Below are 26,820 nucleotides of genomic sequence, written 5' to 3'. Positions count from 1 at the left end.
AGCTAAAAGGGAACAGAAAACCACGGTTAAGACAACACTAATAATTTAGATCAGTACTTTGCTGAGCAAAACAAAATAATCTTCACATACAGGAAGCTCCCCTTCTAAATAGCAACAACAATAATATTCTTTATACCTAAAGTATTTAGACCTTGTAAAAGTCTTCTAACCATCTTGTGAAGTAAGTAAGGCACATACATTTTTAAAAAGATGGGGCAGTGGGGATACCACAAAGAATGGTTGGGTAGGATTGCTTTGCGTCGTTTATTTCCTTGCATACAGTGTGCAATTTCTACATGTCAAGTGTCTGTTCTCTCTGAAGCACCCCATTAGGCCAAAGAGATGCCGAAACACACAAAAATGTGAGCTGAGCAGTTCCTGACTTTGTGGATCTCACATTCTACCTGGAAAGACGGGGAGAGAAATAAAGCACATTACAGTGAGGCTGCAAGGGGGGAATGCACAGAGAGGTGTCTGAGAAAGAAAGAGGAATATTTTCCACCAGACACCTGATTAGGGGCCAGCTTGCTCAAATCTGAGATTCCTTAACCCAGCCCAGTGCTGTCAAAGGAAACATCTGGTGCAAACAAGCCTTTCTCCCCAGCCTTGCTGACATTCCCCTTCCACAAACAGGAGGCCTGAGACTGCACCTCAAGAGATGCAGGGCAGCTTTGAGGGCCCACCTCAGCAGCCAGACAGCTACCTTATGCAGCTCCACACGGACCACAAAACACAGTCCAATCACATTAATCCCATAAATCGCGGAAAGAATGAATCCCAATGCGCCCTTCCCCTCTATCTCCCCAACTCCAGCAGCCGCAGGCATCCTTACCTTCCTTCCCGCATTCAGAGTCCCTGATAGGCTTCCGGACCCTTTGGTCCTCATTTTGCCTCAGCCTGAATCCCTGTGATTGGTTCCATGTGTTTTGTCTTCATTCAGGGGCCTATCAGTGAGCAGAATTTCGAAGCATATGTAAATACACTCACAGACATGTACAGCAACCTGGAACGGGACTATTCCCCAGAATGCAAAGCTCTGCTAGAAAGTATCAAACAGGCAGTGAAGGGCATCCACGTGTAGGACCGCAGCGCGGCGGGCATCAGAAATCACCAACAGCAGTCACACCAGTGAATCGGGCGCCTGCGCTGCTGAGGCATGCAGGCTGCCGCACTGCATTTACAACTGCAACATTGCACTAATTTCCTCCCCGGCTGACATAAAAAGGAAAGAAAAAAAAAGCTATAATAGACTCTATGGATTAAAAGCAATGCTGTCAAATATTAGATTGTATTTATTTTCATATGTTTTTCTTTTATTTCCTCATTGCACTCTTTGGAATTTTTTCTTTGTAAAGTATATGTAAAGTAATGTGACATTTTAATATTTTATTCATTTTTAATCAAAGAGTTTTTTATCTTTTAACTGCATTTTGAAGTCTGCCATATTTTTACAAGTGTGTTTCTTTTCCAATAGAATTTAAATAGAAATGCTAGTCTCAAATCACATATCTTGCTGGGCTGAAATGAGAAAACAAACAAAAAAGTCTGAAGGAAATCTTTGTCTAAGGACTGCACTATGCCCCAGTTTGATTTTTATTGCACTCTTTCCCCCCTTTCACTGGCTTTTGCATTTGTAAGTGGGCTTGCGGTGTGGAGAGACGCATGGAAGGAAGAAGATAAATGGCGCCCACTAGTGGGAAATGCGCTCTCATAGAAGCACAGGTACTGAAAAAGCCTGTTCAGAATTGGTTAGCAATAATTAAACATAGAAATCAGCAAATTACTCGACTTGGCTGTATGGTTTTGGTAAACATGAATTATTTATTTGAAATGTTTTAAAGAAACATAAGCTTTTTTTAGTGGTGCAGATTTGTCTGTTTGTTTTTCAAGTCATATCAGATAGTTGGCAACTCTTATCCCAAGACGAGAAATAAGACTTGATGTGACCAGCCAGGCTTCCCTGCCATATGTTGGTACAATATACAAGTGACAATATTGATGTAGATTTGTACTTAGCAAATACAAACACATCCAAATGGAAAATTTTGTAGATACCATATCCCCTGAAATAGCATTTATTTTACTTGGTTGACTGAAAGGAATGGAAAACTATAGTAACACATGAAAAAAAATGTTACTCCGATCTGAGTAATTACTTTAGGCAACAATAAAGCTTTCAATTTGATCACTGTCTTTCTGAAGAACTACAAGTGCTGCAGAGTAAACACACTCAACACACAGGCACACACCCACATATACACACTCACATACACTCAGACACACATACAATTGAGCCCAAAATCTTGAATTTCTGCATAGATCAGAGTTTAGTAGTTGCTATAGTAAAGGCAATGTCTATTTCAGGGACTGTAAAGTAGTTAAGCATTGTTTCAAAAGTTTTTTTATATTTATTTTTTTTAAGAAAAGGTATAGACAACCAGCTAAACTGCCTTTTTGGTGTGCACACACACCTCGTGTGCAATGTGCCTCCGTGTAAATGGACACTTGAACTTAGTGTGGGCTTAATTTTCTGTTCTATAACAAAGGTGTTTATTTTCTATTAGCCTCATGGATATGTAGATTGAATGTGATGGCACTCACAGGCTTGATATGTTCCACTGTTATTACTGTTACCTGCACAAATTAAGAGTAATATCAACAGTAATTCCACTTCCATGCCACTGTGGTCATTGTTATGTATTAAATGGGGCTTACCTTTGGTTTGGGGTTCATTTGAACTCTGGAATTTAGTTTAGTGACAATGAGATGTCTGTTCTTAGGTAGGAATGGTGTTTATTTAAAAATCAATTTATAAAGAAAAAGAGCTACCATATGTGCTGTCTATTATAAATGGGACACCAAACAAAATTTTCTATTAAAGTTATGTACTGCAAACAGTTTGCTCTAGAGTACTTGATAGATGCATACAAATGAGTTCACTTATTACAAAGACAAATCTTAATTTGCTAAATATTTTAACAACTTTGTTATATATTTTATTTAATTTAAAAGAAATTTCTTACAAGCCTATGTATTTATTACTATAATTTACTATAACTTCGGGTTAATAATTTATTTGTGTTTGCATAGTTTGAGCAGTATGTTTTATGAAGTATATTTGTATTTATTTGCCTCCTTTGTACTTGACGTGTTTTGTAATTTGCACTGAATTATTTTCCTTTCAACTATGTTGATCGATACTGTAAATTGGGTCTTTTGTAAACAACAAAAGGACAATGATGTATGCATTTTTTTAATTTCAAGTAGTTTGTATACTGTTTCTTCAAACAATTAATATTTCTTACATCAAAGCAACAGAATTGTGTTCAGTGCTGTACATTTGGTGTATGGTAGGAAATAAAAATTGATAATGAGTTTTGCTGTGATCTTTCTCAAGCTACCATGTAGAGCAATCATGTCAAACTCAAAGGTTAACACGGGCCAAGTAAACGAGGCGTGTGGCCTGCGGGCCACGAGCTTGATATGTGTGATGTAGAGACTGTTACCGCCATCACATGGAAAGCATGGAGCTCGGCTGCGGTAAAGCACCGGAGTCCTCCAGTAGTTCTGATGTATTTTGATTCTGTCAACCCATCTGCTGGGTTTGTTTTTGCACCACAAGTAGGAAGGATTTTTGCCCATTGACAGGTCGTCACAGCCTTTGGTTCAGTACACACTATGGAAAAGTGGGCGCCTTTGATGTAAGAAACACCTTTGCTAGCACGAGCAGGAAATGCACCTGGATCTAGTGAGCAAAAGACTATAGGCCTCACCCTCCTGATTCCAAAACTGCTGTGGGTATATCTGCATATTCATACAAGTTTGTTGAACTCAAATTAAAGAAAACTAGTTATCACTTCTTTTTTAAAAGTATTTTTTTGTTCGTTTGTTTTTCATTGATTTTGGAGAGAGGAAAGGAGAGGGAGAGAGAGAGAAAGATAGCAACATTAACAATGAGAGGGAATCATTGATCCGCTGCCTTTTGCACCTCTCTACTGGGGTTGAGCCTGCAACCCGGGCATGTGACTGGCCTGGAATCCAACTGTGACCTCCTGGTTCATAGGTTGATGCTCAACCACTAAGTAACAGTGGCTGGGCTAATTATTAATTCTTGACATCACTCCTTTACGTATGTGTTTTTTTCATCTAATATCAACCAGCTTAACTTAATTTTCCAGTTTCTGAAATAAGTCAGGCGGAAAGGTCAAGAACCGTATAATTTCACTCACGTATGGGATATAAAGCAAAAAGCAAAAAATGAACAAACAAACAAAAAACGAGGTCCTGGATACAGATGAAAGCAAATGGAGAAGGTAAAAGGGGGTCAAATTCATGGTGACAGAAGGAGACTAGACTTCAGGGGGCGAGGACACAATAGAGTATGCAGATGACATATTATAAAGTTGTACACGTGAAACTTATATAATGTTATTAGCTAATGTAACTCCATTACATTGAATTTAAGAAGTCCCATTTCTGCTCAGATTTACACATCTCTAGGATTGGATGCCATTTGTACTCAACTAGAGGCCCGGTGCACGAAATTCATGCACGGGGGAGGGGGGTGTCCCTCAGCCCAGCCTGCACCCTCTCCAATCTGGGACTCCTCGAGGGATGTCCAACTGCAATCAGACATCCCTCTCACAACCCAGGACTGCTGGCTCCCAAATGCTCGCCTGCCTGCCTTCCTGATTGCCCCTAACTGCTTCTGCCTGCCAGCCTGATCACCCCCTAACCACTCCCCTGCCAGCCTGATTGATGCCTAACTGCTCCCCTGCAGGCCTGGTCACCCCTAACAGCCCTCCCCTGCAGGCCTGGGTCCCCCCCAACTGCCCTCCCCTGCAGGCCTGGTCACCCCTAACTGCCCTCCCCTGCAGGCCTGGTCCCCCACAACTGCTCTCCCCTGCTGGCCATCTTGTGGTGGCCATCTTGTGTCCACATGGGGGCAACCATCTTGTGTGTTGGAGTGATGGTCAATTTGCATATTACTCTTTTATTAGATAGGATGTGGTAAACCCCAGGTAATCCATGCACTGAAGCACAATTGGCTAAAGGGAAGCCTGGGCCCCAGAGGAAAGCAGGGCACTTGAGTCGACATTTATGTAACAGGTCGGCACAGGCGGTCCATGAACAACAGAGCTTGCTTTTCGCCACCAAATTTACTTGTCCGAGATGTGCATACAATACATCCCGTGAAAATGGATCATAAGATGCAACTCTGCTCAGCCAGTTTCTTACTCTTTGCAAACTATGTGTATCTTGCTCTGACTGGGATTTTACATCCAGGAGTAGTGTCTGCATTCTTGTCACCCAACATGTCAGAACAGTACCAGTTCTATTGGAAATAAGAAGACAGTGATGAGTAAGTATCATACATTCATACAACAGAAGTTTAATTAGAAGGTATTTGTGTCAGGTCCACTTCCTGACTACCATGTACGTTCAGCCTAGGGGTGATGATGAAATGAGTGGTAAGATGGTAAGGGAGGTACACACAGGCTCCTGTGGAAACAGTGTAGAGGGTTATATAAATAACTGATTTCCTGGGGAAAGTGCTGGTTACAGATGAGCTCGGCATGTTTGAGGAAAGGCATTGCAGGTAGCAGGAACGTCATGGTGACGAGACAAATGCAAGCAGCTTAAGGTAATAAAAATACAAAAAACTAGTGAGAAGCAAAAAGCCCAGGTAAGTGGGAGAACAAGTTATATTCTAAACAGCCATGTTAAAGAGTTCTAATTTCCACAGGCAGACTTTGGAATGCCAAAGAAAGATTTAAAACCAGAATGATGGGATCCGATTTCCATTAAAGATAATGTATTCTAGCAGTTCAAACAATGAATATTTCTTTCTTACACTAAAGCAACAAAGGTGTATTCAGCCGAAACCGGTTTGGCTCAGTGGATAGAGCGTCGGCTTGTGGACTGAAGGGTCCCGGGTTCGATTCCGGTCAAGGGCATGTACCTTGGTTGCAGGCACATCCCCAGTGGGAGGTGTGCAGGAGGCAGCTGATCGATGTTTCTCTCTCATCGATGTTTCTAGCTCTCTATCCCTCTCCCTTCCTCTCTGTAAAATATCAATAAAATATATTAAAAAAAAAAGGTGTATTCAGTGATGTGCCTTTGCTATATGATAGGAAATAAAAATTGATAATGAGTTTTGCTGTGTTCATTTTCAGCTACTCCATAGAAACTATTGTCACCCTCCCATGAAAAGTGTTGGAGCCTTAATATTTAAAAAAATATATTTTATTGATTTTTTCCAGAGAGGAAGGGAGAGGGATAGAGAGTTAGAAACATTGATGAGAGAGAAACATCGATTAGCTGCCTCCTGTACACTCCCTACTGGGGATGTGCCCGCAACCAAGGTACATGCCCTTGACTGGAATCAAACCTGGGACCCTTGAGTCCGCAGGCCAACGCTCTGGCCACTGAGCCAAACCGGTTAGGGCTGTTGGGGCCTTTAGACACAAAACTAAAATACTTCTACTTGAACCAATTGTCTGATTGAAAAGAAGGGGTGAATTATTTTTGACTTGTCTCATTAGAAAAAGTTTAAAAAATTAATTTGTTATGGTACATAAATACTTTATCAATATGCATAAAGCTAATGTTCTCTGTGTCTCTACACATGATGTCCATTTTATTGTGGCCTGGGAATAGGACCCTGCTCTTTCAGCGGGTAATTCTATAGTAAGCAGATTTAACTGGCTAACAACTGTTAGACACAATCAATGATGCCTTGTATACTTTATCGCATGAAATCCTCAAACAAAGTTAGGGAGCAAATGCCACCGTGCCCAGTTACACCGATGAGGAAACGGATGCTCAGAAAAGTCAGTAACTGGTCCAAGACTGTAAGACTCAGATGCAGAGAACAAACTGATGGTTGCCAAAAAGGAGGGGAGATGGGGGCTGGGTGCAAACAGATAAAGGGATTGAAAAGTACAGACTGGTAGTTATGGAACAGTCCTGGGCATGTAGAGTGCAGGATAGGGAATATAGTCAATAACATTGTAATAACTACGTATGGTACCAGGTGGGTATTGAAATACCGTGGGAACCTCTTTGTAAATATATGATTGTCTAACCACTATGCATACACCTGAAACCAGTACAAAATAATACTGAATGTAAACTATAATTGAAAATTAAAAAAAAAAAATAACACGGAAAAGGTACAGCCTAGAGTTGACACCTTTTCACTGATTTTAAGGTGTAATCCATGGGGATCTGTCAGAAAGAAAGAGAACCTGGAAGGAAGAAAGCAGGAATTAATTAAGATTCAGATACAGACTAGGGCCCATACATATCTAATATTCTTAAATCCCAACGTAATAATAATGCCTAGCTGCCATTCCCGAGTGTCCCCTTGAGCCCCTGAATTCGCTCCCATAAGCTTGACTGACACACCAAAATGTATGATGATCAGACTTACACTGACAGGAACCTGAGGCTTAGAGCGAATAAAGAATTTGCTTGAGCCTCAGAATTAAGTACCAGGGTCAGGATTCAACCCAGTTCTGACCTGGAGTGGAGCTGCTGTCCCTGCTGCAAGCCACTGGTACCGTCTCTGGCCAACCCCTAACTTGCTGACCATCCTCCTAACCTGCCGCAAGCCATAGTCACCGGGCAGGTGGCGGTCAGTTTAACCCCACTCCAGACAAAGCCGTTTAAAGAAGCATTATTTCCACATTTAAATTATGATATATTTCTCTTGTAAAAGCATATCATAAAAATGTGACACCTTAATAATTTATTTGACAAATTGGGATTGAAAATCTTAATATTGTTGTAATAGCCAAACAGTCAGAAAAATGTAAACAACACATTTTTTGTTGCTTCTAGAGCAAAACAACACAATTATTGTGTTCTGTCATGAGCTGCGGTTTTGGATTGGCCTCCAATAAATAAAAGGACACTTTGTACTGACCTTTATCAGCCATTAAAAACTTAAAAACATAAAGAGAACACCAAGTTCCCTGCTCTTAAGAAACAGCTGCTGTTTTAGATCTTTCCACTTAAGTATATATTCTCACCTGTAAATGCAGTCATTTTCATTCTGTGATGATTACCTGATGCAGTCTGAAATGAAATCCAGGATTCCATGGGTGGGCCAGATATTTGGAACTCAGAATGGCTCTTTGGGGATATGACGCCCTGATAATGTTTAAAAGGGTCAAACCTTTAACCACTGGAAATGTTTGTAAATACTTATCCCCAACACTAGTGTACTTGAGAGAACCCGCCAGTATTATGCCTCATCAAAACCCTGAGGACCTCCCGGCTGGTGTGGCTCAGGGGTTGAGTGTTGACTATGAACCAGGAGGTCTTGGTTCGATTCCCGGTCAGGACACATGCCCGGGTTGCAGGCTCAGTCCTCAGTAGGGGGCATGGAGGGGGCAGTCGACCAATGATTCTCTCTCGTCAGTGATGTTTCTATCTCTTCCTCTCTGAAATAATAATAATAAAAAATAATAAAATGAAAAACCCTGAGAACCAAAACCCTCCATACTCACACAGCGGGCAGCCCAGGCCACAGTGTGCTGTCTCCTCTCACAAGCCTTGACTATTGGATTATCCCCATTAACATGGGTTTACTATTCTAGGAAATTCTTTCCCAGGAAGAAAAATTGAAAAGATCTTCATTGTTTGTTCCAGGAACTTTCTAATAGTACATGGATTTGCACGGGAGCTGTTCAGTGTACTCACGGAGTAAATACCCCTCCTCAGGACCACGTGCTCTAAAGTGACTGTGTTCTCTTGGAGACTCACTTTAGAGCCCCAAGCTGTGCTGGGGGCCTCTCTTCTACACTGTTATGTTGTGAACTTGCCTAATTCTAATCACAGTCTCACACCTTCCTTAAACCAGACCTCCCAAACCACAGGAATACCCCACCTTTGCCTGTCCGGAGGTGCGAAGTCAGCCACTGCCTGGGGCCACCCGGCAGGAGCTTCGGAGAGGTCTGCAGATGGCTAATACTTGTATTATGTTTGGAAATGCCCAGGTGAGGCCCAGCTGGGAAGCAAGGCAGGCTGGTGCCAGTGCCAAGTCTCGGACCTTTTATTGATAAGTTTGGGGCACGCCGACTCCAGCTGCAGCTTGTTTGAGAGATTTTACGAAGTCTGAAGCCTGAGCCAGGTCAGGCCCTCCATATGGAAAAGCTGCTGCAAACAGCTTGGGTGGGGCTACAAATTGGATGGGGCGGGACCTCAGGGAATCACCAGGGCGGAGCCAACAGTGTGGGCGGCTGCCAGTCAGCTCCGCAACTTGCGAGCTCTCAGCACAGGAACGATGACCTCTGGGAGCACCGAGTTCCTGCCCCGATGCCAGGCAGTCCCGTTCCTCCCCCTACGTCCCTGGCTCCTGAAGTGGGACCATGTAAGTTCATGCGCCCGCCCTTTAGGAGGAGCTGCCATGGGTCTCCAGCAGCCTCCGTGTCACTCAACCACAATCCCCGCTGGTTTTTACAGCCCAGACTTACAGGGACTTGTCTCCGCAGGCTCTCAAACCCTGTGCTGAGGGGTCTGGTGTGGGCCTGGGACCCCCTGCTTCTCAGGGGAGGCCTTGGAGATATCCCTCCCGACTGAAAACAGGCCACATGCGGGTGTCCAAGCAGCCTGTTCCTTGCCTCTGGCCCTCCTACTGTAACTGGACAATCAGTGGGTCCAAGTTGCCTGTCACTACCTGAGCCAGTTAAGCAGAGACAGGGTTGAATCATATATGAGCGTTTATTCCAATAATGCCGGCAGTATGGGAGGGCAGCAGGTCATCCACAAAAATCTGCTCTGCACCTCACCATAAGCTGGCAGCTTATATTGGGTAGAAGGACAAAGATGACATGGGGAAGTAGGCAAAAGGGATCAGAATGGGTGTGCAAAATGGGCAGTTTACAGGCAATGTGGGCTGGGGGTTTGCGAAGACCTGGGGATATGCAAAGGCCTGAGAGATTGCCAAGGCCTGGCGCCTCTGGTTTCTGCCACGAGGTTGTCAGTCTTCCCGTGATGACAGGCAGCTCCCAGCTGGAGAGGATGAGCTGCCTTTCCAGGTGAGCTCCCAGGTCCCATGCAATGCCCAGCCGGGTTAGAACGTGCCTTCTTTAATCCGCACAAAACTGTCATGGTTAACAGAGCATGATTAATATCATTATAGCTGGTCCCCAACATTTCTTCCCCTAACACTGCTAGTCTCAATGTGCTTTCTTCACTTCTCTAGCTCTAGGATATCCATGAAGATTTCAGGTGCTTCTGAATGATGGTGGTTCTATATTTTCAGATGTAATTTTGATGGAGGTTGTGGGAGGTGGTGAGTACTGGCATTTACCTACACCTCTATTAGAAATTAGAAAACTAAAAATATCACATAGATTTCTTTTCCTTTAAGCAACAGCGCTCTTTGGTTGTTAGGGAAACCTAGGTTTGTTGTTGTCAGGGAGGGGAGGCAGTGTGGGTTATTTATAGTTGGTGAGCTCTGGTTTAAGACAGATCTTTCCATGGCAGTGCCAATTAGAACTGGGTAAGGTTGGTGATCCGATAGCTTACAATCAGTGGGCGTGGGTTAAGAAGTGACAGATTGGAAGGGAGTCCTGGGAGAGTAAGCAGCCGTTTGAAGCTATCCATTGAAAGCTGACTGCTCTGATATTCATTTAAATGGAGTTTGGAGAAGATCCTGAAAGGAACAATCAAGTGATCTGCAGTTTTATCTTCCGGGGCAGAATTTTCTGGGATGATCAAGTCCTACGGATAAAGACATTGTAGTAGCAAAGTCATGTTAGTTTATATGGCAGACTGTGTGGGTATAGGGTTTCTCCTCTCCCAAGTACATTTGCAGAGATCTTACTGTGGACTTGAGGCATCCTGAGGCCTTTGAGCGGACAGGGATGGTTCCAGGAAAGATGTGGGCACCAAGCAGCCAGGGTCAGCAGGAGTTCCCAGGCATGGGGACAGAACACGTTCTCAAAACATGGCGATAGCAACAGCACCAGTGTGGGCCCCTCAGTCAAGCACCCCTGTGCTGCGTGTGTCTGGGAAGGGGCTCACGAGAAAGAAAGAATGCACAGTGCTCTTGCCCTTAGCAGTCAGACATAGTCCTTGAACACAGCGAAAGTGGTGAGCAGAGGGCTGGGGCAGAAACCAACGGGGGTGTCCACGTAAATCAAACACTGCCAAGTGATGAGCATATGTGATCTTAGTCTCTCAGCACCAGGCTGGTATTTGTATTATTTTTTTTTTACTAAAAAAAAACACAAAAAACAAAGAAAAACTTGTCCAATATCATCCAGCTGGCTAGTGGAATAGCTAGAATTTAGCTTGTTTAACTCCAAATATTATGGTTCTCCCACCACTTTATAATGACCCTGACCCTTGATTGGGAAAATTCCAGACCTGGTGGGAGATGAAGTAGATGGTGGAGACGAAGTTGGGAAGAAAAGGCAGAAAAGATGGTGAGGGATTAAACAAAGGCAATTGTATGGAAAAGTAGGAGGAAGGCCAAGTTCCAGAAAACATTGAAATAGTAGTAGTATTCAACTTTTAGATTAGCTAAGAAAATTGACACCTTTTCTTTTCACTTGTACACTTAATAGAAAAAAGGTGTTCATGACTTTTCTTACCCTCCAAAACCCTGAAGGTTAGCTGACCATCTAATGCGATTTCTTTAATCAGAACAAAACAATCACGGTTAACAGAGCATGGTTAATATTTCTTGTAATCATAGCTGGTCCCCAATATTCTGTTTCTCCCCAATATTCCATTTCTCCTTAATGTTCTATTTCCGTAGTCTGGGGAGCAGGCCACCGTGAGGCCCGGAGGTCAGCTCCACAATCTGCAACAAGTGTGACAGTTTTAGAGAAGCAGGAGGGAGACAAATTGGTCAAATGCATTTTACAAATTTGAAATGTAATCTCAGTGATTATTTTCACAGAAATCCCAATTACCATGAACTTCTTAAGAATTGCATACAAACAATAGGATGGCCAAGGTTAGTTTATACAAGCTAATATTGCTAATGGGAGGCAGTTCATCTCAGCAAACATGTTTTCAAGTCCATTGTGCCTTTGGTTTAAGGATTAAATTTCCCTTGTCTTGGTTGTTGATAGTCAAATCAGGGGCTCAAACTGGGTTCATTGAAGTGAAAACGAAGAGGTGGCAATTCCAACACAAATATTTCCGTTTAGAAAAACATACTCCTGTGAGGCGGGTACTCATGCTTTCCCCAGCGATCTACGAGGAAACTGAGGCACAAACAGATTTCTTAAACTGGGATTGCAAAGTTCCCACGTGGCAGAGCTTGGATTTGAACCCTGCCATTGTGGGTGGGTCTGGAGCCTGAAGTTGTAAGCGCTGTGATACATTGCCACACAGTTAATGAGGGAGACTTGTTCTATTAGCACCCAAAACCTGTGAGGTTTTTTTTTTTTTTCTGAATTAATGACGAATTTTAAGCCATTATTTATACTTAGTATCAGCACTAATGAAGCACCTGCTAAGTGTGAAAAAAGGAAGGGCATGCCTGATGGAATAAAACTGGTTCCACCTGACTGCCAGTCCACAAACGACTTCATTCACAGGGAGCAGCTGGCATTGCAATATGCCTCTTGATGTTAATGCTGAGTTGAAGGAAATTGAAAATTTATCTTTGGCCACTAAATGTACATGTTCTTAGCATTCCTTGTGCTTTTTCACTCTGAAGTGCACTCTCTAATCAAGGGAAGGAGCAAATGCTATTCAAGGTCATTTTAAAATACAGAATGAGATAAAGATATTTTTTTATTATCTTGATATTGCTATTATAGCCATCTCTAAGATTTCATGCGTCTTTGTCAATTTTGGATCTGAAAGATATTCAGTGTCTTAAATGTGCTGGACTTATAATTTTAAAGTCAAAATATAATTTTTATTGTTGAGGATAAGATAGCAGAATTTCTGAGTAAAGCAAACTATGGGTCAAACAGTTTGGTCACCTGGAGTTCTTTCACAGCACTTGATTATTTTTTCATTCATGGGGGAAAGAAATCAGTGGTCCCTATTGGATAGATTTATCAGCTATACCAAGATCAAGTACATTCCAACATGCTTTCAGAGACACATACAACCAAAGAATGGATTAGAAGTCCATTCACAGCTGTTGTCCAAGTTAACAAACCTCAGTTTTGTGTGAGGTATTTGTCTCAATTCCTTTGAAGCACTTAAATTAGTAAGGAGTGAGAAACCCCACCATTACTTTCAAATCCATGTTCAATCCAAATATCCAGAACTTCCTGCCAGAGCCATCAAACAATTTCTATCTTCATAATGACTGATCAGTCATGTTGGGATTTTCCAATAGAAATCAGGAGTATGCCCTAGCTGGTTTGGCTCAGTGGATAGAGCGTTGGCCTTCTGACTAACAGGTCCTAGGTTTGATTCCGCGCGCCCACCCTCCCCCGACCCAGTAGGGGACATGCAGGAGGCAGCCAATCAATGATTCTCTCTCATCATTGATGTTTCTATCTCTCTCTCTTCCTCCCTGAAATCTATAAAAAATATATATTAAAAAAATCAGGAGTAATACACTTAATTGTTTGGATAGATTTGGTTCATCTGAACATAACAATAAAACCCCATTAGGAGAAGCTTTGTGGTCTCTCTGTCTCTCTGTCTCTCTGTCTCTCTGTCTCTCTCTCTCTCTCTCTCTCTCTCTCCAAGAAGTTGAGTGGTCGGCAGTCCAATGTGGCTCTAGTTTCATCTGCCTTTCTAATTTATCATCCTATCACTAGGTTGCATCCTCAAGGTTATCACATAAGTCAGTAAGGCTGCTAGATCTCCAGCCATCTTATCTGCATCCTAGAAAAGGATGTCAAAAAACAAACAAACAAACAAAAAGAGCCAAAAAGGGACCCACGTTACCTGGCCAGGTCCTTTCAACCAGCCATTTCCTAAACTACACATAACACTGTACTTACTTTCATTGGCCAGAATAAGTAAGTCACAGGGACTTACCTAACTCCGGAGGAACTCTTTTATTCTGGAGGATGAGGTACATAGCTAATAATTAGAATTCAGAGTTCTGTTACTTAGTAGGAAGAGAACAGGGTTGCAGGCACCTCTAGTTCTCAACTACTGGGCCAACGTGATGTGACAATCAGTGTGGCTCATTTATCCAGGGGAAATTGGTGAAAGGGCTTCACTGTAATTTTAAAAATTGTTATTTTTAAATACTGTTTATTATTTTTTAAATTCAGATAAATCTCTTTCCTTCCTAAAAAATGGCAGTTTGCAATTGTTGGACACTCATTAAACAAATCCATTGCATATGCCCAAAGTTTGATATGCACTTACTGATGTGACTCAGTTTGAGGGGACAAAGAAGCCCAGTTTCTCTAAAGACTAACCACACAGGGTTCCACTATCCACTGATCCTAAAATTCTCATCCATGGGAGGAGCATGAGTTTGCAATATCAGGCACTTAATTAATTTGTGACTGTTTACCTGACCTGGTAGACATGTGAAGTAAAGGGGCCCAGACCTCGACCATAGTCGTTGTTTCCAAGGGCAAGGCATAGTGCCCTAAACAGTGTGACTGCCTGACTAAGTGCATACGCAAATAAAGCACCTGGGTGAGCAGCCACATCTAAAATGTCACTAGATCTTTGCTATGTCTGTTTTCCAAAATGTGAAATAGTATTTGACCCAGTTTTCCTCAGGGTTCTTGGAAGATAACAGAAATTTTAAAGAGTAGAGTTATACGGTGATATATTACATCCTCTCTATATAATCTATACATATGAAAGGCTAATATGCAAAGTGTCCCCTGGGGAGTTTGGCCCCGGAAGATTGGGAGTTCAATTGCTCGCTATGACATGCACTGACCACCAGGGGGTGGCACGGAACGAAGGAAGTCCCCGGCCAGCAGCCGGGGAAGGGAGGCCCCAGCTGGCAGTCAGAAGGCCCGATAGGCCCTGATCACCAGCTAGGCCTAGGGACCCTACCTGTGTATGAATTTCATACACTGAGCCTCTAGTTACATTATAACTATACTATATAGCAATTGTGATTACCAATAATTTTCAGTACATTAATGCTTTTCAGTTTTAGAAATGCTTGAGATGTCCTGAAAAATATTATTGTCTAACATTTATGATATATGATGCCCCAGACTCCAACCCACTCCCGCAGATATGCAGGCACCGTGTTTAGCTTGGGGAGGCAGGCTGAGGGCTGGGGGATCTCCAGGCTTCCTGATGGTGGGTCCTGCAGTAACCCCCTCCTCACTGACCTGATACTGCAGACAGGGAGCCTATAAGTCTCCCCATTGGCCAAGATGGCTCAGAAAGAAGTTCTACACTGACCTCACCAAAGGCTAGAAAGATGAATGGGTAGGGCCCGAGCGTGCCGATAGCTACCAAGATAATTGGATAGAGAAAAAAGCAAAAGCCCTTCCCACCCTATCCCTCCAAGCCCTGGGGCTTGGGCAGGAAGGCAAGACGGTCTTGAGATGCGAGTCCACCATTCTCCCAGGTTGTGGCATCTACATAAACTGTATAAATACAGTGTGTGTGTGTGTGTGTGTGTGTGTGTGTGTGTGTGTTTTAAACTTTCCATTTGGAGGTTTTGGCACTAAGTAAACAGAAGCTAAAAAAGATTATCTCCTGACTCATGTTGGCTAATGCTATATAGATTTAGAAAAACAAATTGGCCAATACACAGTTTTTCAAAACTGCTCTGCAATAATCTAATGCTAATTCCCCGACTGCAATTACATTTGGATCTGGCACTAAACAATGAGTAAATCAACTTTTCAATGGCCTTTTTTAGCCTCTTCCTGTGACTGAATTATGCACATTTCCCACGATGCTCTTAATTTCAGAACTCATTTCCTATCCCAGTGCATTTCATTTTTCCAAATGATTCTGAGGCGGTTTCTCCGTTTGATTCCTCCAACACCTGATCAGTTAGGATACACAGTGTGAGGAAAGCGTATGTCACATATAGACAAATGGTTTACTCTTTAGCAAACCGGTTACAAGATCCTTGGAGAGGGACTCATTAAAATGGGCTGGGATTTATATATATTTCATAGACTATGACAACAATGACATAATTTCATCACCTTTCAACAACTCATTTTAATTTTGTTTTTCTCCCACTTCCTTTGCTCTAATAATTCTCTTCCAGCCAAGCCTACATCATAGTCGATTTGAAAATCAGTCCGATTTATACTCTGATAAAATTTGGTCAAAAGCCCTGGTTCGTAAATTTATAATCAATTGATATCCACTCTATTTTGTAGACCCAAAAGAATTTCTCTTAATAAATGTCCTTTAATGGTTCTTAAAATGTTTGAAGGCTTTTTCTAAAAATGCCCATAATAAAATCTTCTTTTATTAGCTTTGGGTAATCCAAAGAAGTGATGAGAAAAAAGCATAGCCTACAGCCATAGTGTCCCATCACTCCCAAGGATCACCAAATAAGCATGGCCTCACTGTGTATCTTCCTGGGGGATAATCTCAGGTGTCCTCTCAAGACGGAAGGCAGGGCCATTCCCTCTCTCTGCTCTCTCACTAGAACTGTGGGGAGAACTCCTCTCATACAGCTGGCCCACGAAGCTTTCAAGGGCTGCAGGGCAGGTTCATCGGGAACTTTAAACATGTTTTGGATTGTAATAGTGGAGCTAGAAACCCAGACCCTATTAATCTGATTTCCACCTCTCCCAACATCTCATAGCTCCTTATCCTGGCACTTCCCCGCAGGGTAGGGATGCTGGGAACTTCAGAAGATGCCCGAGACAGATGAGCCCCAGCTTCAAAGTAAAGTTTCAAAACCACAGCTAGAGACCACCCAGAAAAAGGTCCGGATTCCAGAGAGAAGTCTGGATTTCCAGAGAGAGTGAGGACCAGGAGAAGCCCACCAGACACTTCAACAAGGAATGTTTGAATTTTAGGTCAGTGGCCAAGTAAGACCTCAAACATGAAGTCCAAGGTGGAGCTAAACTTGATTTTATTTCATTAAAAAAAAAATTAGCTGAAGAACACACATGCATAGTTCATGGACACAGTCAACTGTGTTGGAGGGCCATGAGGCGCGGGGGCGGGGGGTGGGCGGGTGCTGGGTAGAGGTGGGCAAAGGGAGGGGGGATGGGGAATATCTGTAATAGTGTCAACAATAAAAAAAAGAAAAAAATTATCTTTTTATAATGATTCCACTGGAATCAAGAATTTCAAGGGCTCTGAGTCACAGGCTATTTATGAGAGGGTGGGAAGCTGTTCTGACTGAGGAGAGGACTGGGTTGCAGGTCTACCTCTGTTACTTACTAGCTGTGTAATCTTGGCTAAGGTTTTTTCAAGCCTCTCTCGGCCTCTTGAACAGTTTCTTTCACTATACAAGGCACAGGTTTAATTTAATTCAGTATTGCATTCCCACCTAGGAATGAAAGGCCCAGTCTCCTGTACAAAGCCTTTAAACAGCTCAGAGCTAACCTGTCATAAGAGTGAGGCCAAGATTGGGTTCCTTTCCTTGATGTTGAGCTCTGGTAGAGGACAGAACTAAGAATCTAGGAATGGTGGTTCTCTCTCTGTGTGTGTGATCTTGTCCTCTGAAAGTATTTATATTTAGAGAAAAGTTTAAAATAGTTTTCCCCAGACTTTAAGACCTTGAGCCTTGAAATACACTAAGATTTTGAAATAATATGAATATAGCTTGTTAAGAAATCAAATTGAATTATTCTGAATTGGCCATAAATATCTGTGTCAGATCATCATGTTGTGCATCTTAAACTTCAACAATGTTATGTATCATTTATTTCTCAATAAAGCTGGCTGAGAAGAACTAATATAGGCTCTATTCTTTTTTTAAAAACATTTTTTGATTGATTTCAGAGAGGAAGGGAGAGGGAGAGAGAGAAACATCAATGATGAGAGAGAATCATTGATCCACTGTCTCATGCATGCCCCCTACTGGGGATCGAGCCCATAATGGGGCATGTACCCTGGACCGGAATTGAACCTGGGACCCTTCAGTCTGCAGGCCGACGCTCTATCCACTGAGCAAACCCAGCTAGGGCTCTATTATTATTAACTTAATTGATTGTGTAATTAAAACAGTGCCTGCCCCCCTCCCCCCCCTCGAAAAAAAACACCCAACCAACCAACCAACCAACCAAAAATAATGCCTGCTACATTGGCCATTAATACTTTTTATTGTTGTCATCGGGAAATAGATCTGAGAAGTAATTTTTTAACAAAATCTGAAGTAAAAATGTATTGATGAAGTTTTACTTGTGTTAGAGCCAAATAAATACTTATTGATCTATCATTAGCTTATTATAATCCTAATATTTTGGTGTGCCTCATTTGGAAGCATTGTTTTTCCTACAGGTAATTTATCCACCAATGTTTTACTGCCACAACTTCGTTTCTTTGGCACGTTAGGTGATTTTGCAACAAAATATTAAATTAATGGAAAATTAATTGGCTTATAAAGGTGATAAAATATGTTAATGTGGGTGATACAATTCCACAACCAATTCAGAATAATTCAGTTTGATTTGTTAATAAGCTATATTCATATTGTTTCAAAATCTTAGTGTATTTCAAGGCTCAAGGTCATAAAGTCTGGGGAAAACTATTTTAAACTTTTTCCCAAACGTAAATACTTTCAGAGGACAAGATCACACACACACACACACACACACACACACACACACAGAGAGAGAGAGAGAGAGAGAGAGAGAGAGAGAGAGAGAGAGAGAGAACTACAATTCCATATATAGAGATGTAGAAAGAAACAGAGAGTTGATATTGACATTAATCAGGTTGGAAATAACACTGAATTAAATTAAAAATTGATGTATATTTAGTCTTGAATCTGCAACTAACATTGGATAAGCTACTTACTTTCTCTGGTTTACCTTCCCACAACAAAAAATAAGAGGTTGGATTAAAAAGTCTCTTGGGTATCTTTTTCTTCTAAAAACATATTAAAATTCTACCGAAACAATTTCAACCCCTGCAGTCATCTTATTGTTACTCTACTGTTTCTTGTATTTTCTCCTAAGAGACTCCTTACTAACACTAACACTGATAGTAGAAGCTGATAATACTTATAACGGAAGTCATCTAGTCAAGAATAACAGTTTATAATGGATAAGTCAGATCAAAATGAAATTAAAAAGGTTAGAGTTTGCTTTTAAAAAAACATTGAAACAAAAGAAATTCTATGTTCATCAAGAAAAGTGTTCTGGAACTAGTAAATTTATTTAATATAATAATTCCACATTAATATAATTTTCTATTTGGGACTGAGCCACACGAACACTCATTAATGCAGAACAGATCAAATCAACATCATCATTCTAGCTTTTCCAGCCACTTCTCTAAGATGACCTGAGGGAAGTCATTCTGGTAATGACAGATTATGCTAGATTATCAAATTAACAGTAGAAAAAAATTGTAATATGTGTTGAAATTCCTAAAAGGTTGGCATTTTCTAATATTAGAATGGATAAACTTTAACAAATGGTATTTTTTTTCTTGATTTTTACCATGAATAAGAAATTTTGTTTTGTGACATTCTTCATGGAGAGAAAAAGTAATATTTGTATTTTAATTCAACTACCACAAGTTTGGTTTTTAAGGTTCTATGGCTTGATACCTTTAGACTTGGTCAAAATTAATGGAATCAAAATTCTCCCAGCTAAAGTAAATATTGCTTCTTTGAAAACAAAGAAGGAGATAGACATTCTGGGATAATAAGAGACTGGGGTCATCAAGGGTTTTCTATTTCCCATTTATCTTCTACCCCAAATACTATTAAACATTTAGATATTACTTACATTAGTGTCAGCCTTCTGCTGGATTTAATTAAGCCATCTGCTAGAGAGATTTCTTCTTCCTGTTTTTTTCTCAAAAGTTCAAACTGGTTCTGAGCCTCATCCTCTTTTGGAGAGTAAATATGGAGGGTTTAACATGTAACCACATGATTATGTCGGTGCTCTGAACACCCCGTATTACCTTTCCTGGAACAGAGTGATGAGCCACTTACAACTCATAATTTTGTATTTAATTGGTGTTCAATAGGCAAATCCCTCTTCCTCTGATCTAATACATTTAAAAGACCACAAGCATTAAAAATTTTACTTTTGCAATATGCACATTGACTATTTCAGAGAAAGGTGTTAATACATTTCGACGTGCTTAACAGGTAACAAATATTTCCCCCATCTGCACAGCAATGTTTTCCATGAGCAAGGGGAAACCATCATGCCTGTAAAGGTCTCTGGAATACTTGGTAACATAGAGTTTACCCGTGTTGTTACTGGTGAATAGAAACAATGAGGAGAATCTGTAGGGATGAGAAGCAATGTTCACTCTAGGCCAGGTTTGTGTGTGTGTGTGTGTGTTTTTCACCTGAAAATCTGTGAGTAACCATAATTGGATCTTTGTTGTTGTGGCTTTGTTAGTGTGTTGGCAGTAGCAAGTCTCCCCAAAAGGAAGTTGTGTTTTTCCTGTAGGATGGAGGCTGGCTTCAGACTAGTGGGAGGCCTGTCACCTGGACTCAACTCCTCCTATGCACACTCTAGACTGCCTGGTAATGAATGTATGTAACAGGTATTCATTTACCTCCTTTATTTTGCTGTCCTTTGGACTTCTGACGAGAACACACTTCATTCTCCTTAGTCAGCTTTTTTCCTTTCCTGTCTCAGGAGGGACAGTTATCTTTCCTTAGGTGCATTGTGTGTACATGGAAATCTGTATTAATGTTAATCTAAAGACATTTATAGACTAGCATTTTTTTAATAAGTAAAAAATAAAAAGGTATCAGTGACTCCTTCCTTCACAGATCTCGGTGATTTAGGTTGATGAAGGAAGTAAGAAGACAATAGTTAGTATGAAAAGACTAAATTTGTAGACAGCAGCTCACTTTTCTCTTTTAATGTCTAAAAGTGTTTATCATAACATTATATTTAATATTCTATAATAATATCTTATTGCCTATCTGCCTCCACTCATTTTCATTCTCTTTCCCCAGGCATCTCTTGACAATTTATACTAGGATTTACCAAAGATTCATTTATTCTCAAAAACCCCCTGTTGCCTGGCCGGCATGGCTAGGTGGTTGAGCAAGGAGGCCACAGTTGGATTCCCTGTCAGGGCACATGCCAAGGTTGCAGGCTTGATCCTCAGTAGGAAGCAGCTGATCAATGATGCTCTCTCATCACTGATGTTTCTATCTCTCTCTCCCTCTCTGAAATCAATAAAAATGTCTCTTTTTTTTTAAAAAAAAAAACCCCTCTGTTAAATAGGCCCAATGCCAATGATGACCAAGGCTGAGGAGCCCTTCACTTGTCTTTACTCAACCTTGGTAGGCCTAATCCTTAGCATTCTCACCTCATATCCCACATAATAAAAGGCTAATATGCAAATCGACCAAATGGCAGAACGACTGATCACTATGATGTGCACTGACCACCAGGGGCAGACGCTCCATGCAGGAGCTGCCCCTGGTGGTCAGTGCACTCCCACAGGGGGAGCGCCGTTCAGCCAGAAGCTGGGTTCACAGCTGGCGAGCACAGCGGGGGTGGTGGGAGCCTCTCCCACCTCCACAGCAGAGCTAAGGATGTCCGACAGTAGGACATCCCCTTAGGGCTCCCAGACTGCGAGAGGGTGCAGGCCGGGCTGAGGGACGCCCCGCCCCCAAGTGCACGAATTTTATGCACGGGGCCTCTAGTTTGGTATAAAATGAAAGGTAACCTTTTCTTCAAGTCCTTAATAAAACCCATGCATGCTCAGGGCTTACAATATAAGTTTAAACTTTCCTGTGTTATGCTCATCTACATTAACTTTTAAAGTCAAAAGATTATACCTTAAAATATTAATATGTTAGTGTTCAAAATATTTTAAATTAAAGACGATGAGTTGCACTTATTTATTATATTGGTAAAGATAGAAAAAGCCAAAACTAGTCTTGACCAGGATTTTTGGAAATATGCCTTCTATTACACTGCTATTAGAAACCTAAGTTGCTACACATCTGGAGGACAATTTGTCAAGATATATCCAAAACCTTAAAGATGTTAGTATCTTGGATTCAGCTATTTTATTTCTAAAAAATGTGTGCAAAGATGATAATTGCAGCATTATTTGTAAGAAAAATATACAAATAACTTCATTGTTAAAGAAGAGGGTTGTTTAGTTATGACATAGAATAGGATGCTATAAACATTAAAAGGTAACTCAAAATTATATGCACTAATATAGAGAAAAATTCTCTTAAGAAAAAAATTGTGCCCTATCTGATTTGGCTCAGTGTATGGAGTGTCGGCCTGTGGACTGAAAGGTCCTAGGTTCGATTCCAGTTGAGAGCACATGCCCAGGTTGTGGGCTCAATCCACAGTGGGGGGTGTGCAGGAGGCAGCTGATCAATGATTCTCATCATTGATGTTTCTTTCTCTTTCTCCCTCTCCCTTCTGCTCTGAAATAAATTTATATATATATATATATATATATATATATATATATATATATATATACTGTAAGCTTTAAAAGAATGTAAAAATATAACAAAATATTACTAATGGTTATTGCTGGTTAATGAAATTACTGTTGAAATATATTTATATGTTTTTTAATATGACTTTTAATTTTACTACCTAAACTTGTATTTTTTTATCTTTCATGATTAATTTAAAAAATTTTCAAGTCAATTCCATTTTATAAAAGCCATCAGGGCTGTTAATGTATACACTTCATAAAAAATATTGAGACAAATTGTTGGAAAAGCATATAAACATGTTCAGAAACAAAAAGAGAAGCCAACAAAGGCATGAAAATTGAAATATGCAGATAGTTTAAAACTTATTTTTATATCTTCTCTTTTTAAACAAAAATGCATATAAGAAAATCAGTTAGTTTAGTGCCAGCAGTTTAGTACCTGACAAAATTAGGGAATTATGGTGAATGAATTAGAACAGGAGGAATTATATATATTCTCCAAATAACCCAATAATTATGCATTAATTGGCTTATTGATTTGGTCAAGTTTAGCTATAAGCCCTTGATAGTCAATAGTCATTCACACTAGTGAAAAATGAGAGGGCTCAGGAAGTTTGCTGAATGAAGTACATTGTTAAGGAGTGAAGTATAGACTCCCATGATATTTCTTGTCATAGTATTTTCTACACTGCATTTTACCTTCATAATGATTTCCTCCATTAGGTTGTAAACTCTTAAGATACAGGACACATTTGTCCTCGCTCACTATTATATTTGTTTCCCTCCACATGCCTAGTATTAGGCCACACTGGCAATACCTCTATTTTATTAAATGAATGAGTCAATGAATAACAATGCCTTGTTGATGCCTTTCCACCTGTAAAACACATTACAAACCTTTAGTTTCTGCTGTTTCTGATCCTGTGCTCCCACCAGTCAAGTTGGGTAGAAACCCTGCCCCCTACACAGTAGTGGGGACCGTGGGCAACTTCCCTTCACCACCCTGGGTCCTCTCACCCAGCCTGTGTGTCCTCACCCCACAGAACAATTGGGGATCTGTTGTGAGATAAAGTAGCCACGAGAGCTCCCTGAGGGCAGGGATCCAGTCCTTCTTGACTGGCTAAAGGGGGCACCTGTGGCTTTGGTAAATGTCGTCTCCCTTTCTCCCCTCCCTTCCAGCTACGAGTCTCAACCAGAATTCTAGATAAACTTCTTTGCAATGGAAAAGAGAGAGAAAAAGGGTTGCTTTACCAGTGTTTTAATTCAGTTCCACACATTTCTTAGTCCCAGAATGTCTCAAATGGAAGAATTGGTCTGAAAGTCTTTCAGCAATTCTCCAAACTGCCATTTGGCGCCTGGCTAATTATTAACACCAATCTAATTATAGGCGGACAATCTGTTTGTAGATATTTTCCTGGCAGTGCTTATGATGGTTTTAGTCCACTTTGTATCATTAAAAAATGTTTCATCCTTTTATGTTATTATCAAGCTGCTAATTTTTTACAATTAAAAAAAACCTTCCAATTTCATAATGGCAAAGACTTTGGGGCATTTTCTTTTTACCTTGATTCATTCTCATAAAAAGTCCAAATTTTTCTTGAATGATAAAAAATTTACATATTTTTCATGGAATTTTATAGATGTTTTCAGCTCTTTTAGATTTTAGTGTTTTTTTTTCATCCAATATAATTTTAACTAATTTTTTTAAGTTAAATAGCATCAAAATAAAAAAACTAAGTTTTCTGGCTTAAACATTTGAATGATGTTAGTCTAAGGAGCTGAGTCAGAGCCCAGGTCTGCCACACTAGCTCTGTGACCCAGTCTCTTTGCTTTATGTTTCATGTTCTCGGGGAATAATATTGCCTCACTGCCTTGTGATGAGGATTAAGCAAAATAATCGCAGTGAGATTATCTTTGAAACAGCTAAGCTTATTCTTCAGTTATTCATCCCACAGCTGAGACTGTTAATTTCTAGATGAAGGCACATGTCCCCATGTGCCCACTGGAGGATGGTGGACTGGGTGATTGACAGGCTCTGTCAGTTACTGTGAGATGTCAGGTCTCCAGCCATATAACGAGAAGCCACAGCCTTCCGAAGGATACATTTTAGACTTAGTTATATTTTATAGTGACTATTTTGACTAAAACTAAGACTACAAAGTTTTTAAGCAATTACTTTTTGAGACACCAATCGGGAGCCGAAAACCAGGACTACAGGCTTTATGAAGAGAGAGAGACCTGCGGGCTGTCTCGCAATGGGAGAACAGCAGCCCGTGCAGAACAGCAGAGGAGAGCACGCCTTTTGAGGGGAGGAATGGGAAGGAATGGGGGCTTAGTGTACTAGGCACGCGCTGATTGGTGGCTTAATGGATGGTCCATACAAGGTGCCTGGTTAGGTACTCGGGTATTTCCGGGCTGCAGGTTACGTCATACTCTGCCCACCAGGTGGGGGAAGGGAGGATCTATCACTTTTCCATTGGCATGAGCTTTAACTTTGGAATTAGACAAACGTGGACTGAAATCCTGGCTTGTTGATTATCTATGTGTGATTTTTGGACATTAACTTCTCAGCAGTCTACTTCCTTATTTTGTGTGTGAAATAGGAATAATAGAACACATATCACTGTTGATAACTATATTTTTGTGGATTAGATGTTATTATGTATATATTTTGTGCTGTTTATCAAGCGCCCATTCAGTTTTTCTTTAGTTTTGTCCACAACTTTCATGAAAACAAAATATTTCTCTTGAAAATTATTGTATTTAATCACTAGCACTGAAATCTCTTATCCATGTCTTCATTGTAAAAACTGTTTTTGAAAAAAATTACATAATTTTACAAAGAATACATCTATTTCCTATTTCATGATTAGAAAGACATTTTGTGGTGGCTGTGTTTTTTTTTAATTATTGTTAGAAGAATTTTTTATTGCATTGACTAGCCAATAGATGGCAGGACTTCAGAGAAAACAGAAGTTTTGCTGCCCCTCTGCAAAATATTATCTGCATAATCCAAAGATAAGTAACAAAGGCAAAATAGCCCAGTTCACAGTTTTAAATTTAAACTTCACCTATTTTAAATGTTATGCTGTATTCTTTCAGTCTGACAATAACTTGCATTTCTGTGTAATTTCAATGCAAAAACAACTCATGAAACATAAAAATACAATGGCATGATATAGTGTAAGGAAAAACGCTATTTCAAACACTAGGGAAGACATACAATTCATCTCAGTATAGATGGCTTTTCGTTTAGAAAAACATAGTTGTTTAGGAAAAAGATAAGGTCCCCAGTGTAAAAGCTGGAAGGAGATGGAGAATGAAGAGAGCTAATTTTTGCAATTTAAGAAAACGATAGCGAGAATAGGAGAGATACTTGACTAACATAGAGACCAAGAGGAAAGGCCAGGATGTGAGAGCTCCATGAGAAAAGCTACGGAGGCAGCATGCTTCCCTTTTTCCTTACAGCCATTTTGGAATTCTTTTGCAAAGCCTGCAGCTTCCTGAAGCAATTTGTCCTCCTGAATATTACACAATGTCTCCACCTGGGCCATGCGACCTCAGGTGATTTCACCTGCAACAAGCCTGGGGCTTCATTCTGAGACATATTTGCAGAATTCTATTCCTTTTACAGAGTCTGTCCTCAAGTTTAAATCTACAAACAGCAGCTTGAGTATGGTTCGGTAAATTAAAATAATTTTCAGGCACACTGGGACATTCACATCCTGTATTATCCTGGCACTCTTGGCAAGAGCTCAAAAGTAATTGTATACTACATCGATACTAAACAAACCCTTTTACATTTTTTTTTGAAGGTGGTGATGCAATTTCAGAAGCTTTCCCCCCCGCCCCCCCCCCCCCAGCCCCCTGGCATTTGTAAATATCAAATTGGTTTGGTAAAGAGGCACTACTAGAAGGCTTCATCATGAACTGCACCTCTTAAAATAATCTTTCACTATATCATGTAGAAACCGCCACAACTCTGGTGTTGAAACAGATGGCACAATTGTGCTATTAGCACCAATGTCGTCCTTGGACTGTTAATTCCAATTAGGAAATGGAAGTCCTGGCGGGGTAGGTTATGTTACTGGTACTGGTCAGCAGTGTGTTTTCATAAGGACACACATTTCTTACGTTACAGGAGGAGAGAGGGCTCTCGTGACACCTGTACCAGACCACTGTCAGGAATACGGAAGCTTAGTTTTAGAACACTCTAGGCTTGTCTCGGATGGAATTTAATCCTCTGAGGATCGTTTTCAAGAAATAGGCTGACAGAACCCCAAATTTTCACCATTTTTCTTTTATTGGAGAGGCGTTTCAGAAGCAAGAGGGCAGAATGGAATAATTAAATAA

The 26,820-nt window shown here is 40.7% G+C and overlaps 1 protein-coding gene across 6 annotated transcripts in view; it reads left to right on the top strand.

The window, feature by feature from the left end:
- The window catches only part of ST18 (ST18 C2H2C-type zinc finger transcription factor), an 88,116-nt gene extending 84,742 nt beyond the window's left edge, over window positions 1–3,374 (top strand). For all 6 annotated transcript variants that reach the window (XR_013959287.1, XM_080646204.1, XM_080646205.1 and 3 more), the window contains one exon: window positions 941–3,374. Coding sequence is in view for 5 of the 6 variants with exons in the window: in XM_080646204.1 (XP_080502330.1) it covers window positions 941–1,081 (141 nt within the window). In the remaining variant the exon portion in view is untranslated. The remainder of the gene's footprint in view (window positions 1–940) is intronic.
- Window positions 3,375–26,820: the final 23,446 nt, after the last annotated feature.

The sequence above is a fragment of the Plecotus auritus genome (assembly GCF_963455305.1).
Source record: "Plecotus auritus genome assembly, chromosome: 11".
Lineage (NCBI taxonomy): Eukaryota > Metazoa > Chordata > Mammalia > Chiroptera > Vespertilionidae > Plecotus > Plecotus auritus.
The sequence above is the reverse complement of the archived record's forward strand: the minus strand, read 5'-3'. Positions and strand labels throughout refer to the sequence as shown.